The 14,386-nt window shown below is 46.6% G+C and overlaps 1 protein-coding gene across 1 annotated transcript in view; it reads left to right on the forward strand.

Annotated features, from left to right (window-relative positions):
* Window positions 1–14,386, forward strand: part of sec24d (SEC24 homolog D, COPII coat complex component) — a 128,785-nt gene that overhangs the window by 100,732 nt on the left and 13,667 nt on the right. The window contains exons 16-21 of the mRNA XM_084311720.1: window positions 73–169; window positions 2,804–2,949; window positions 4,372–4,510; window positions 7,551–7,669; window positions 9,558–9,737; window positions 12,615–12,806. Of these exons, the coding sequence (XP_084167846.1) occupies window positions 73–169; window positions 2,804–2,949; window positions 4,372–4,510; window positions 7,551–7,669; window positions 9,558–9,737; window positions 12,615–12,806 (873 nt within the window). The remainder of the gene's footprint in view (window positions 1–72; window positions 170–2,803; window positions 2,950–4,371; window positions 4,511–7,550; window positions 7,670–9,557; window positions 9,738–12,614; window positions 12,807–14,386) is intronic.

Consider the following 14,386-nt stretch of genomic DNA (forward strand, 5'->3'; position numbering starts at 1 on the left):
TTAACCTGCAAGTTGGCCTTTAAATGTGCTATATAAATACATTTGATTGATTGATTGATTTGATTGATCCAGGTAGAGACGGACGGCGAGCATTTCCTGAACGACCTGAGGAAAGACGTGGAGAAGTCCATTGGTTTTGACGCCATCATGCGCGTTCGTACCAGCACAGGTACAGTACAGCACAGCAGACCTGCCTCACTGCCTAGATATATAGCCTGTTAGTGGCACTTCTATACATTGACTAGTCACAAGTGTTAATACGGCAAGATAAGACACACAATCTTTATTATTTATTACATGAAATAGAAATGTTTCTGACAAATGACAAAGCATAAATCAGCAATAACAAATATTAATAATTAATTAAAGGTGCTATAGATAACATTTATATGTAATCATTTACAAAAAAGAATAATACACCCACAGAGTTTTAAAAATAAAAGTTTTTATTGTTTCTCCCCCCCCCCCCCCCCAATTTTTTGCAATTAATTTAGCATTTAAATAGGTTTTGCGGGTCCAAAATGAATGTTTTTGTATACATGTTGCGTGCATGTATCCCCTCCCTACTTCCCATTTCCCCACGTGGAATGCACCTGATAAGTGACATGCTGGTGCTCTAGTGCGACATCTAGTGGTTGAATGTTATCTATATCACCTTTAAGTAAATTATTAAGTACAGTCAGTAAGTGTATTTGAGCACTGGAGAGCCATCTCTCCTTACTCTCCACACTGTGTGATAGTTACAAAGTACACAGAAAAGTTGCGTCTGGACAGATGAATTCACAGTGTGTCCTCCTCTCTGTCCTCTTTCTGTCCTCCCCTCTCCGTCCTCCCTCTGTCTTCCCCCCTCCATCCTCCTCCATCTGTCCTCCCATCTCCCCTCTGTCCTCCCCTCTCTGTCCTCTCTCTCTCCTCCCCTCCCCTCTCTGTCTTCTCCTCTCTGTCCTATCTCTGTCCTCCTCTCTCTCTCCTCCTCTCCCCTATCTGTCCTCCTCTCTCCTCCCCTCCCCTCTCTGTCCTATCTCTGTCCTCCTCTCTCTCTCCTCCTCCTCTCCTCTCTCTGTCCTCCTCTCTCTCTCCTCATCTCCCCTTTGTCCTCCTCTCTCTCCCCTTCCCTATCTGTCCTCTCTCTCCTCCTCTCCCCTCTGTCCTCCTCTCTCTCTCCTCCCCTCCCCTCTCTGTCCTCTCTCTCTCCTCTTCTCTCTGTCCTCTCTCCCCTCCTCTCTCTGTCCTCTCTTCTCTGTCCTCTCTCTGTCCTCCTCTCTCTCTCTCCCCTCCCCTCTCTGTTATATGTCCTCCTCTCTCTTTCCTCCCCTCTCTGTCCCCTCTGTCCTCCCCTCCCCTCTCTGTCCTCCTCTCTCCCCCCTCTCTGTCTTCTCTCTCTCCTCCCCTCACCTCTCTGTTATCTGGCCTCCTCTCTCTCTCCCCTCCCCTCTCTGTCCTCCTCTCTCTTCCCCCCTCGCTGTCCTCTCTCTCTTCTCCCCTCCCCTCTCTGTCATCTCCTCTCTGTCCTCTCTCTGTCCTCCCCTCCCCTCCCCTCTCTGTCTTCCTCTCTCTCCCCCCCTTTATGTCCTCCTCTCTGTCCTCTCCTCTCTGTCCTATCTCTATCCTCTCTGTCCTCTCTCTGTCCTCTCCTCTCTGTCCTCTCTATATGTCCTCCCCCTCTCTGAACTATCCTCCCTGACCTCTCTCTCTCCTCTCTGTCCTTTCTCTGTCCTCTCCTCTCTGTCCTCTCTCTATGTCCTCTCCCTCTCTGAACTCTCCTCCCTGTCCTCTCTCTCTCCTCTCTCTCCTCTCTGTCCTCTCTCTATGTCCTCCCCCTCTCTGAACTCTCTCTGTCCTCTCCTCTCTGTCCTCTCCTCTCTGTCCTCTCTCTATGTCCTCCCCCTCTCTGAACTCTCCTCCCTGTCCTCCCTCTGTCCTCTCTCTGTCCTCTCTCTGTCCTCTCCTCTCTGTCCTCTCTCTCTGTCCTCTCTCTATGTCCTCCCCCTCTCTGAACTCTCCTCCCTGTCCTCTCTCTGTCCTCTCCTCTCTGTCCCCCTCTCTGAACTCTCCTCCCTGTCCTCTCTCTGTCCTCTCCTTTCTGTCATCTCTCTATGTCCTCCCCCTCTCTGAACTCTCCTCCCTGTCCTCTCTCTGTCCTCTCCTCTCTGTCCTCCTTTCTGAACTCTCCTATCTGTCCTCCCCTCTCTGTCCTCTCCTCTCTGTCCTCTCTCTATGTCCTCCCCCTCTCTGAACTCTCCTCTCTGTCCTCCTCTCTCTGTCCTCCCCCTCTCTGTCCTCTCTCTGTCCTCCTCTCTGAACTCTCCTCCCTGTCCTCTCTCTGTCCTCTCTCTGTCCTCCTCTCTCTGTCCTCCCCCTCTCTGTCCTCTCTCTGTCCTCCTCTCTGAACTCTCCTCCCTGTCCTCTCTCTGTCCTCTCTCTGTCCTCCTCTCTCTGTCCTCCCCCTCTCTGTCCTCTCTCTGTCCTCCTCTCTGAACTCTCCTCCCTGTCCTCTCTCTGTCCTCTCTCTGTCCTCCTCTCTCTGTCCTCTCCTCTCTGTCCTCTCTCTCTCCTCTCTGTCCCCTCTCTGTCCTCCCCTCTCTGTCCTCTCCTCTCTGTCCTCTCTCTATGTCCTCCCCCTCTCTGAACTCTCCTCTCTGTCCTCCTCTCTCTGTCCTCCCCCTCTCTGTCCTCTCTCTGTCCTCCTCTCTGAACTCTCCTCCCTGTCCTCTCTCTGTCCTCCTCTCTCTGTCCTCCTCTCTCTGTCCTCTCCTCTCTGTCCTCTCTCTCTCCTCTCTGTCCCCTCTCTGTCCTCCGCCAGGCTTCCGAGCGACAGACTTCTTCGGGGCCGTCCACATGAACAACACCACGGACGTGGAGATGGCAGCGGTGGACTGTGACAAGGCCGTCACCGTGGAGTTCAAACACGACGACACACTCAGCGAGGAGGCGGGAGCTCTGATACAGGTGAGACAGAGAGAGACACACACACAGACACACACACACACACACACACACACACACAGACACACACACACACACACACACACACACGCACGCACGCACGCTCAGCGAGGAGGCAGGAGCTCTGATACAGGTGAGACAGAGAGAGACACACACACACACACACACACACACACACACACAGACACACACAGCCACACACACACACACACACACACACACACACACACACACACACACACACACACACACACACACACGCACGCACGCTCAGCGAGGAGGCAGGAGCTCTGATACAGGTGAGAGAGAGAGCGACAGAGAGAGGCACACACATACACACACGCAGCTACTGTACATACATACATACACACGCACACGCACACATACATACATACATACATACATACATACATACATACATACATACATACATACATACATACATACATACATACATACATACATACATACATACATACATACATACATACATACATACATACATACATACATACATACATACATACATACACACAGATACATACATACACACACACACACACATGCATACACACACATACACAAATACACACACACACATACACACACACACGTACATATATACATACACACAAATACATTATACATACACACACACACTGTACATATATACATATACATACACATACACACACACACCGGCATTACGGGAATACGTTAAAAACATAGTTCTTTTTTTGACAGAAGAAATTTCAAAACGCATAACAAATAAATCATCATTTACATGGATTATAAATCCGGGAATGCTTTCTTGTTTAGCAGTAACGCTGTCCGTTAAAACTGCATGTGGGCTGAGAGGTCAAATGATGTTTCACAGGATTATATGTTGTTGTTAACTAGCCTGATCTGCAAAGCTAACAGTTCCCAGGCTCATTTCTGACTAGTGAGAAAGCATTATTGGTTATGGAGATACGGTGGTTATCCCTATAGGGAGGTGTAGTCTGACGTCACTGGTTGTTCCACCCGTATAGGGATTTATCATTGGGAAAATGGATTATCGGCTATTGTAACAATTCTGCCGCATGGACATGGAAAAGCTTTCCATTTTTGCACAAAATTGGTTCCCTTCTATCACTAACATAATTGTTTAAGCATTTTTGGTTGAAATACAATTTGGCGGGTTTTTTTTATGATTAATTGCGAATATTTTCATGTTGAGTTATAGATTGTGGATGAATAAGCACAGAAAGGTACACCATGCAAATGTTAATGCTTTATTTGTTTTAAACGAGACGATTTAGAAATGGGCAATGGGGAAATACATTGCGTTGGAACAGAGGGTGGAACACGAAAAACGGCAATGGCGTAACCACTACACCCCCCTATAGCGAGCGTCTTGGACTGACCTGTGCTCCCATCTCCCAGTGTGCCTTGCTGTACACGACCACCGGTGGCCAACGGCGTCTGCGTATCCACAACCTCAGTCTGAACTGCAGCTCTCAGCTGTCTGAGCTCTACAAGAGCTGCGAGACCGACTCCCTCGTCAACTTCTTTGCCAAATCAGGTGAGACTTTATTTCTTTATTTCTTTATAAACCATTTCTGCTTCATCACAGTGGCTTTCAGACTTGTATCCCCCTGCCTGCAGGGGGCGCCATGTGGGTTGCAGGATAAGTGGTCAGGGACATTATCACCAGCCCTAGAGAGCGGCAGCTTTAATGCCACCACCACACTTGTTTGGCGTTTAACCCATTCACTGCCGCACTACAAAACGGTTAACCCTTGCACTGCGACAATACAGAAGGTTAACCCTGTCACTGCCACACAACATCAGGTTAACCCGTTCACTACCACACTACATAAGGTTAACCCTTTACTATCACACTACAGGCGGTTGTGAAAGGGTTAAGAGGTGCAACTGAGAATGAGGTAAATTTTCTGTTTTACTGTCCTGTTTACGAGGATGTAAGGGAAGTACCGGTACTTTTTAGTAAAATATCCTCGATTTATGTTGATTTTCTTGAGCAGCATGAATATGAACAACTTAAGTTTCAGGGTAGCAGATTTTATTTGTCAAGCTTGAGAGAAGCAGAATACTTTGTTTAAGACTGAGCTGTAATCTGTATTTATGTAATGACATGATGTAATGTGTGATAATGGAACACTGCAACAGTATCTTTGGTCTCTTATAAACCCATGAGGGTTGAGCACTTTGTGTGCATGACACGGAAATAAAATTATCAATATTTTTTTTAAGCTGCCATTCTTGTATGAAAGGTACATACAACAAACAAATATTATTAATAATCAATCAATCATTATATGTACAGTATATTATATTCGCACAATGCATTCACTTGGACACTTGGATTTTCTTTTATTTTCGTGTCATGCACGAGTGCCATGTACACCCGGCCTAATGTGTACATAAGACACCAAACATACCGGCGTTGCAGTGATCAACTGTTTGGTGACATTATCATACAGCTCAGTAAACAAAGTATTCCGTCTTCTCTCCCGAGCTTGATGAATACAATCTGCTACTGTGACGGGGTCCTTCTCCTCTCCCCTCCAAAGTCACACAAACGATGGCGTAGTCGGAAAAATGGTCTTGGTGTTGTTTTTATTTCCCAGCCTTCCAAGTGCAGAGGTGACATTACATAAACAAATGACTTAATCTAAATAAATAACTAAACTATACCCTACCTCTGCAGTCTTATCAGATGCGTTCCACAATAACGGCATCTGATAGACAAAACACTTACTGGGTGGCGCTTCCCTAGTTACCCACTTTGCAACCGTTATCTGGTGAAGCACCACCACAGAGACAAACAGACTAACAATACACATACGGCACTTCCCTCAGTCACCTTCAGTGTAACTGGTGCAGGGCAAGGACCCAGAACCTTGGGCACGCAGCCCTCATGACACCTGCACTCCTCCCCCTCCACAGGTGCCACACATAATTAATTAACACAAGACTAAACAGGTGCTACACATCAAATGGATTGCCGTTTCCTACACATATTTTATAAAAACAACCTCCCATACCAATACATATACCCAACCCCAATAAATAAATACATATACACAACCCAATAAATAAATACATATACACAACACAATAAATAAATATATGTATGAATGGACATATGAATGTATGTATAAATGCATGTATGCTTAGATTAATGGATATGTATGCATGTTTGATTATGTATGAATGTATGCGATGAGTGAAATGTTGTGTGTATGTGTGCGTGCGTGCTGCCCCGGCGTCAGTGACAGACCCACTCTGTCACAGCTACAAAGAAAGTTCCCTTCCTGAAGCACAACTCAAGTTCCAGCTCAAGAAAATCAACATAAATAAAAAGTACTTCCCTTACGTCCTCGTAGACGGGAAGACCCGTAAAACAAAAAGTAAACCTCATTCTCAGTTTCACCTAACTCTTAAGAATTTAAACAAAACTGGTTATGAGCTTTTATTGTATTTAACCCACAAGAAACCTCAAACATCATATGGCCTTTTTGTTTTAAACCAGACTATTACTTCAAGAGGCCTTCATACTCTGCTGTAATTCAGGGTTCTCATCATAAGCCAGTCTAGTCTGTCTCCTATTCCCATTTTGACCTTGTGTCGAATGCACCTCATCCATCATTGATAATCATCTACACATGCAGATCACCTTCTGAGTCGAAGAGGAATAACTCTTTAATAATAAGGACCACATGTCTCCCATAAAGTTACATGGTACATGACACCAAGCCACTTAAGGTGACCTGGATTTAGCAAACGTCTCCACGCTTTTAGTACGGCTACATTTCTACTGCCCCCCCCCCCACACTCTCGACTTCCATCTCTCCTACGTCTTCCTCTGTCCGTCTCTCCCTCTCTCTCCATGTATCTCTCTCCCACTTTCTCCGCCTCTTTCTGTCACTGTTTTTCTGTCTCTCTCTCCCTCTCCCTCTCCCTCTTTCTGTCTCTGTTACTGTTTCTCTTTTCCCCCCTCTCTTTCTCTCTCCCCCCTCTCTTTCTGTCTCCCCCCCTCTTTCTGCATTTCCCTCTTTCCATTTCTCTCCCCCCTTCTTTCTGTCTCTCTGTTACTCTGTTTCTCTCTCCCCCCTCTCTCTTTCTGTCTCCCCCCTCTCTTTCTGTCTCTCCCCCCCTCTCTTTCTGTCTCTCTGTCTATCCCCCCTCTTTCTGTCTCTCCCCCCTCTCTTTCTGTCTCTGTCTATCCCCCCTATTTCTGTCTCCCCCTCTCTCTGCCTCTCCCCCTCTCTCTGCCTCTCCCCCCTCTCTTTCTGTCTCTCCCTCCCTATATTTGTCTCTCCCCCCCTCTCTTTCTGTATCCCCCCTCTCTTTCTGTCTCTCCCCCCCTCTCTTTCTGTCTCTCTGTCTATCCACCCTCTTTCTGTCTCTCCCCCTCTCTCTGTCTCTCCCCCCTCTCTTTCTGTCTCTCCCTCCCTATCTTTGTCTCTCCCCCCCTCTCTTTCTGTCTCTCTCCCTCTCTCTCTCCACCCTCTGTTTTCACCCATCCACACTCTCCCTCTGTCTGTTGACCCCACCCACCCTCCCTCCCTCCACTAATGGTGTGGTGTTCCCTGCAGCCTACCGTGCCATGTTGAACCAGCCTCTGAAGAACGTGAGGGAGATCCTGGTCAACCAGACGGCCCACATGCTGGCCTGCTACAGGAAGAACTGTGCCAGTCCATCTGCTGCCAGCCAGGTCAGTACAGCAGCACCAGGGAAGGAGGCCTCCATAGAACCTAGAGAGAGAGAGAGAGCACAGCTAATCACGCCTCCAAAAAGGATGTCTGTGCTGGCTTATTGTCCTCCCCAATAGAGAGGCCTGGTGCATATTATGTTGCTATGAGACTTGGAAGGGCTTCTAACAGGTGGGACTGTGTACAGTCTGTGTAGCTGGATATATAATGTACTCACTGTATAGAAAAACACATAAATCAATGTTATTAACCCTGGGGACAAAGAACCATATAAGTCCGTTTTGACATTTCTCTCTGGACTGTATCTGCCGTCGTACGTCCTGCCCAGCTCTCTTGGAGTGTAAAGGTGATACATCACTCTGCCGTCCTGCACCATGGAAGTGTACAACACTCCAACTCACCGCTTCTAGATAACAAACGTTTGACAACATATACTGTAGCTCACCTGAAAACTTAAAACAGCTCCAGATCTTCGTCTCAAGGGTTCATGTTGTGTAGCAAAAAAGGTTGCCGGTTCGATCCCCGCCACTGACGGGAGGGTGTATTCCAGCTGTGAGCTGGTGACTAAAGGGTGGTCAAAGTTCTCTTGAGCAAGACACTGAATCCCAAAACTGCTTCAGGGGCGCTGCACTGTGCTCTGACCTCTCTGATGAAATGCATGTGTGGGGGACTCTGTGTGTGTAACTAGGAGGGTTATGCGGACTGTGTATGTGTAACTACTGTAGGAGGCATATGAGGACTGTGTGTGTGTGTGTGTCACTAGGAGGGTTATGAGGACTGTGTGTGTAACTAGGAGGGTTATGAGGACTGTGTGTGTAACTAGGAGGGATATGAGGACTGTGTATGTGTAACTAGGAGGGATATGAGGACTGTGTGTGTAACTAGGAGTGATATGAGGACTGTTATGTGTCACTAGGAGTGATATGAGGATGGTGTGTATGTGTAACTAGGAGGGATATGAGGACTGTGTATGTGTAACTAGGAGGGATGTGAGGACTATGTGTAACTAGGAGGGATGTGAGGACTGTGTATGTGTAACTAGGAGGGATATGAGGACTGTGTGTATGTGTAACTAGGAGGGATATGAGGACTGTATGTGTAACTAGGAGGGATATGAGGACTGTATGTGTAACTAGGAGGGATATGAGGACTGTGTGTAACTAGGAGGGATATGAGGACTGTGTGTAACTAGGAGGGATATGAGGACTGTGTGTAACTAGGAGTGATATGAGGACTGTGTGTAACTAGGAGGGATATGAGGACTGTGTGTAACTAGGAGGGATATGAGGACTGTGTAACTAGGAGGGATATGAGGACTGTGTGTAACTAGGAGGGATATGAGGACTGTGTGTAACTAGGAGGGATATGAGGACTGTGTGTAACTAGGAGGGATAGGAGGACTGTGTGTAACTAGGAGTGATGTGAGGACTGTGTGTAACTAGGAGGGATATGATGACTATGTGTAACTAGGAGGGATGTGAGGACTGTGTATGTGTAACTAGGAGGGATGTGAGGACTGTGTATGTGTAACTAGGAGGGATATGAGGACTGTGTATGTGTAACTAGGAGGGATATGAGGACTGTATGTGTAACTAGGAGGGATATGAGGACTGTGTGTAACTAGGAGGGATATGAGGACTGTGTGTAACTAGGAGGGATATGAGGACTGTGTGTAACTAGGAGGGATATGAGGACTGTGTGTAACTAGGAGGGATAGGAGGACTGTGTGTAACTAGGAGTGATGTGAGGACTGTGTGTAACTAGGAGTGATGTGAGGACTGTGTGTAACTAGGAGTGATGTGAGGACTGTGTGTAACTAGGAGGGTTATGAGGACTGTGTGTAACTAGGAGGGTTATGAGAACTGTGTAATCGTCTTCCTCTCCTTCCAGCTGATCCTCCCTGACGCCATGAAGGTGTTCCCAGTCTACATGAACAGCCTGATGAAGACGGCTCCGCTGGTCGGCAGCACGGAGCTCTCCACAGACGAAAGGGCCCACCTCAGGCTGGCGGTCCTGGCCATGGGGGTGGAGGACTCACAGCTGCTCCTCTACCCGCGCCTCATGCCCCTGGTGAGGGCCTGCCATCATATCACTCTCATAGGGCTGCAGAAAGCCTTTCTCACAGGATGTTATCCACTAATCCATTAGTTAATTTAATATACAAATATGCAGGGGGGTGTAAAAAGTACCCAGAAATTATACTTAAGTGAAAGTATGAGTACCGTCTCAAAATCGTACTCAAGTAAAAGTCAGAAAGTTTCTACTTTTTAAATGTACTTAAGTAGGCTACTAAAAAGTTAAAAAAAATTTTTTATTCCGGACCAATGAAATGTTCCGTTTCGTCCTCTTCATCACTCGTACTATCGTTTGTGGCCATCTTCTGTAGCTTGTCACTCTAACTGTCTATTCTTCTGATAGCAGGTGTTTAATCAAAGATCCCCGCTTTCTAGTCTTGCACAAGGACCAATCAGCATGGGTATGGGCGGGTTAATTTTCCATTAATGGGGATTTGATTGGCTGTTTTTAAATAAAGTGCGGCCGCAGGATTAATAATGTTAACGTTAGTTTGGCCAGAGAAACAAATATACGAATAAAAATTGTTCGACCTGCGAAATTTGTACTTTGTAGGTCTGCATTTGAAATGTAATTTAATTTCTCTGAAATTGAGTACAAGTATACAAACCTAATAATACTAGAGTAAAGTACAAATCCCCCAAAACAGTGGGGATTTTAACGAAGTACAATTACTCAAGTACTTTACACCCCTGAGAATATGTTAAATTGTGTTCCTCACATCACGTCACCTTCTTAAAATAATGGCTTGAGTCAGTCTTTGAGAATAACTGAATAAACTGAGCCAAATATAGAATATTATGATATGTATTAATCATTTCACAACTGGGTAGGAACCGCATGATCTTTTTAATTAAGGATGTAGGCGATTGTATCAGAGGTGGCCAGCTTCATGAAGAGATGACTTAGGCAACAACATTGTTTTCCAAAGTGACTTTAACGCCATTATTTTAAAACGGTGACGGCATGCTATTTTAAATCTAGTGCTTACCAGAGAGACCAGCTCTAGTGCTGAGCAGAGAGACCAGATCTAGTGCTGACCAGAGAGACCAGATCTAGTGACCAGAGAGACCAGCTCTAGTGCTGAGCAGAGAGACCAGATCTAGTGCTGACCAGAGAGACCAGATCTAGTGCTGACCAGAGAGACCAGATCTAGTGACCAGAGAGACCAGACCTAGTGCTGACCAGAGAGACCAGATCTAGTGCTGACCAGAGAGACCAGATCTAGTGACCAGAGAGACCAGACCTAGTGCTGACCAGATAGACCAGATATAGTGCTGACCAGAGAGACCAGATCTAGTGCTGACCAGAGAGACCAGATCTAGTGCTTACCAGAGATACCAGATCTAGTGACCAGAGAGACCAGATCTAGTGCTGACCAGAGAGACCAGATATAGTGCTGACCAGAGACCAGATCTAGTGCTGACCAGAGAGACCAGATCTAGTGACCAGAGAGACCAGATCTAGTGCTGACCAGAGAGACCAGATATAGTGCTGACCAGAGAGACCAGATCTAGTGCTGACCAGAGAGACCAGATCTAGTGACCAGAGACCAGATCTAGTGCTGACCAGAGAGACCAGATCTAGTGCTGACCAGATAGACCAGATCTAGTGCTGACCAGAGAGACCAGATCTAGTGCTTACCAGAGATACCAGATCTAGTGCTGACCAGATAGACCAGATCTAGTGACCAGAGAGACCAGATCTAGTGACCAGAGAAACCAGATCTAGTGACCAGAGACCAGATCTAGTGCTGACCAGAGAGACCAGATCTAGTAACCAGAGACCAGATCTAGTGCTGCCCAGAGAGACCAGATATAGTGCTGACCAGAGAGACCAGATCTAGTGCTGACCAGAGACCAGATCTAGTGCTGACCAGAGAGACCAGATCTAGTGCTGACCAGAGACCAGATCTAGTGCTGACCAGAGAGACCAGATCTAGTGCTGACCAGAGAGACCAGATCTAGTGCTGCCCAGAGAGACCAGATCTAGTGCTGACCAGAGACCAGATCTAGTGCTGACCAGAGAGACCAGATCTAGTGCTGACCAGAGAGACCAGATCTAGTGCTGACCAGAGAGACCAGATCTAGTGCTGACCAGAGAGACCAGATCTAGTGCTGACCAGAGACCAGATCTAGTGCTGACCAGAGAGACCAGATCTAGTGCTGACCAGAGAGACCAGATCTAGTGACCAGAGATACCAGATCTAGATCTATATGTATATGTTGTGTCTGTCCACTATGTTTGTTAATTTGTCATCTCCCCCCCCCCCCCCCCCCCCTATGTAAAGCGACCTTGGGTCTTCTGAAAGGCGCTATAAATGAAGTTATTATTATTATTATTATTATTATTATTATTATTATTATTATTATTATTATTATTATTATTATTATTATTAGTGCTGACCAGAGAGACCAGATCTAGTGACCAGAGATATGCTTATAGCATTCTTCAGGGAGTGACTCATTCAGCAGGAAGAAAAGCGTAGTAGTAGTAGTAGTAGTAGTAGTAGTTTATTGACACGTATAAAGTACAGGTGTGATGCTAGGTTCATACACATACAGCTCATTATAGTAATATTCCACAATTATTACAGTTGGTAGTAATAATGGCACACATAAATTCACACCAACATGCGCATTTGTTGAACATGCAGGACTAAGTCTTGAACAGACGTATGTGTATCACCATAGACAGTATTGGTTGACAAAGATCAAACCAACCAATCAGTTCACTAGGAGGGGCCAGTTGTCAAGTAAATGAAGGAGTTACTGTATGAATTTTCATCCGAGTGATCTCTCCTACTAGCAGATACCCCTAGGAACACCGTTGATCCACCAACAGCTCAGTCCCTCCCCTCTCTCCTCTCTCCAGCACGACGTGGACGTGGACAGCGAGGCGATGCCGACCCCCGTGCGCTGCTCCGAGGAGCGCCTGGCAGAGAGTGGCATGTTCCTGCTGGAGAACGGCCACTTCCTGTTCCTGTGGCTGGGCCAGGCCTGCCCGCCGGAGCTCATCCAGAGCGTCTTCAACGTGCCCTCCATCGCCAACCTGCAGCCAGACATCGTAAGAGCTTTTAACTAGGGATGTCCGATATTATCTGCCGATATTGGCATTGAAATGTAATTTCGGAAATTATCGGCATTGGTTTAAAAAATAATAATAATAATAATTTTATTTTTTACATTTATTTAACCTTTATTTACCTAGGCAAGCAAGTAAGAACAAATTCTTATTTTATTTATAGTCAAAAGTATGCATAATGTTGTGTTAATTCCACGACAAGACATGTATAATGTTAATTACCTGAAATTATTCCGTTTTTTTGGGGGGGGGAAACCCCGTATATATCGGTATCGGTTGATATCGGTATCGGAAATTAATAGTTGGACAATATCGGTATATCGGATATCGGTAAACAAGCCAATGTCGAACATCCCTACTTTTAACCTTTGACCTTCGCTTTATCATGGGGAGGTTGACTGCTTCAGTTACATTCATCCAGTGAGATCTGCACGGTAACCTACAACCACAGTCAATTGACTCATCTCAAACCGGCCCTCTTTTCTTGATCCTCCAATTACAACCCGTTGTGTCAAGGAAAGCAACAGTTGTGATTGGAGGATCAAGAAAAGAGGGTGGGGTTTGAGATCTGAGGTCCATTCTGTTGGCCATTGAGTTCAACGGCAACTGGAGAGTAGTTGTTGAAGTAAGTTCCCCTGTCCAGATGGCGTCTATGCCAAATACAACGCCGTTCGGTTTCCGGGTTCCTCTGATTGGCCACTAAGTCCACGTGAACGCGTGCTAGCACGCCCCCCTTATCGCCCACTGCCGCGCTGTGAAGCGGAAGAGCCAGCGGGGCGACGCGAGGCGGTGGTTTCTCCCCGGCTCCGTGCGCCGCTGACTCGGTCCAGCTCCAGCAGCAGCGGCCGTCTTCTTCTGAGGCGGCTCGTTCTTATTAATCCCCCATTGTTCAGGTTGACATGGTCGCACAAACACCCGTTGGAGGAGTAGTGGGGGAGAAGAAGAGGAATATTTTTAAATAGCAAGAATTATCGACTGGCAACTCTGTGCTCGTCAGACATGTTAATGTCATGTATGTTGTGTATGTCATAAATGTCAATATGAATTGAAAATGGGGGACCCTGATGTAAACAAGACAAACGTCTTTCTCTGGTCTGCATCCCCTTAACAATTGTGTGTATTGCACCCATTCTGCAATCTGTTAAATAAAGTTTTCATTCATTCATTCATTCATTTCTCCCCCACTACTCCTCCAACGGGTGTTTGTGCGACCATGTCGACCTGAACAATGGGGGATTAATAAGAACGAGCCGCCTCGGAGAGAAGACGGCCGCTGCTGCTGGAGCTGGACCGAGTCAGCGGCGCACGGAGCCGGGGAGAAACCACTGCCTCGCGTCGCCCCGCTGGCTCTTCCGCTTCACAGCGTGGCAGTGGGCGATAAGGGGGTCGTGCTAGCACGCGTTCACGTGGGCTTAGTGGCCAATCAGAGGAACCCGGAAACCGAACGGCGTTGTATTTGGCATAGACGTGTCCAGATGATCCCAGTGTGGATGGTCCTGCCTGCTGCTTCTCTGTCCATTCGGCTACCACACCTATACATCAATGTCAACTTTAAATGAATC

The sequence above is a fragment of the Notolepis coatsorum genome (assembly GCF_963971535.1).
Source record: "Notolepis coatsorum genome assembly, chromosome: 4".
In the NCBI taxonomy this organism is placed as follows: Eukaryota; Metazoa; Chordata; class Actinopteri; order Aulopiformes; family Paralepididae; genus Notolepis; species Notolepis coatsorum.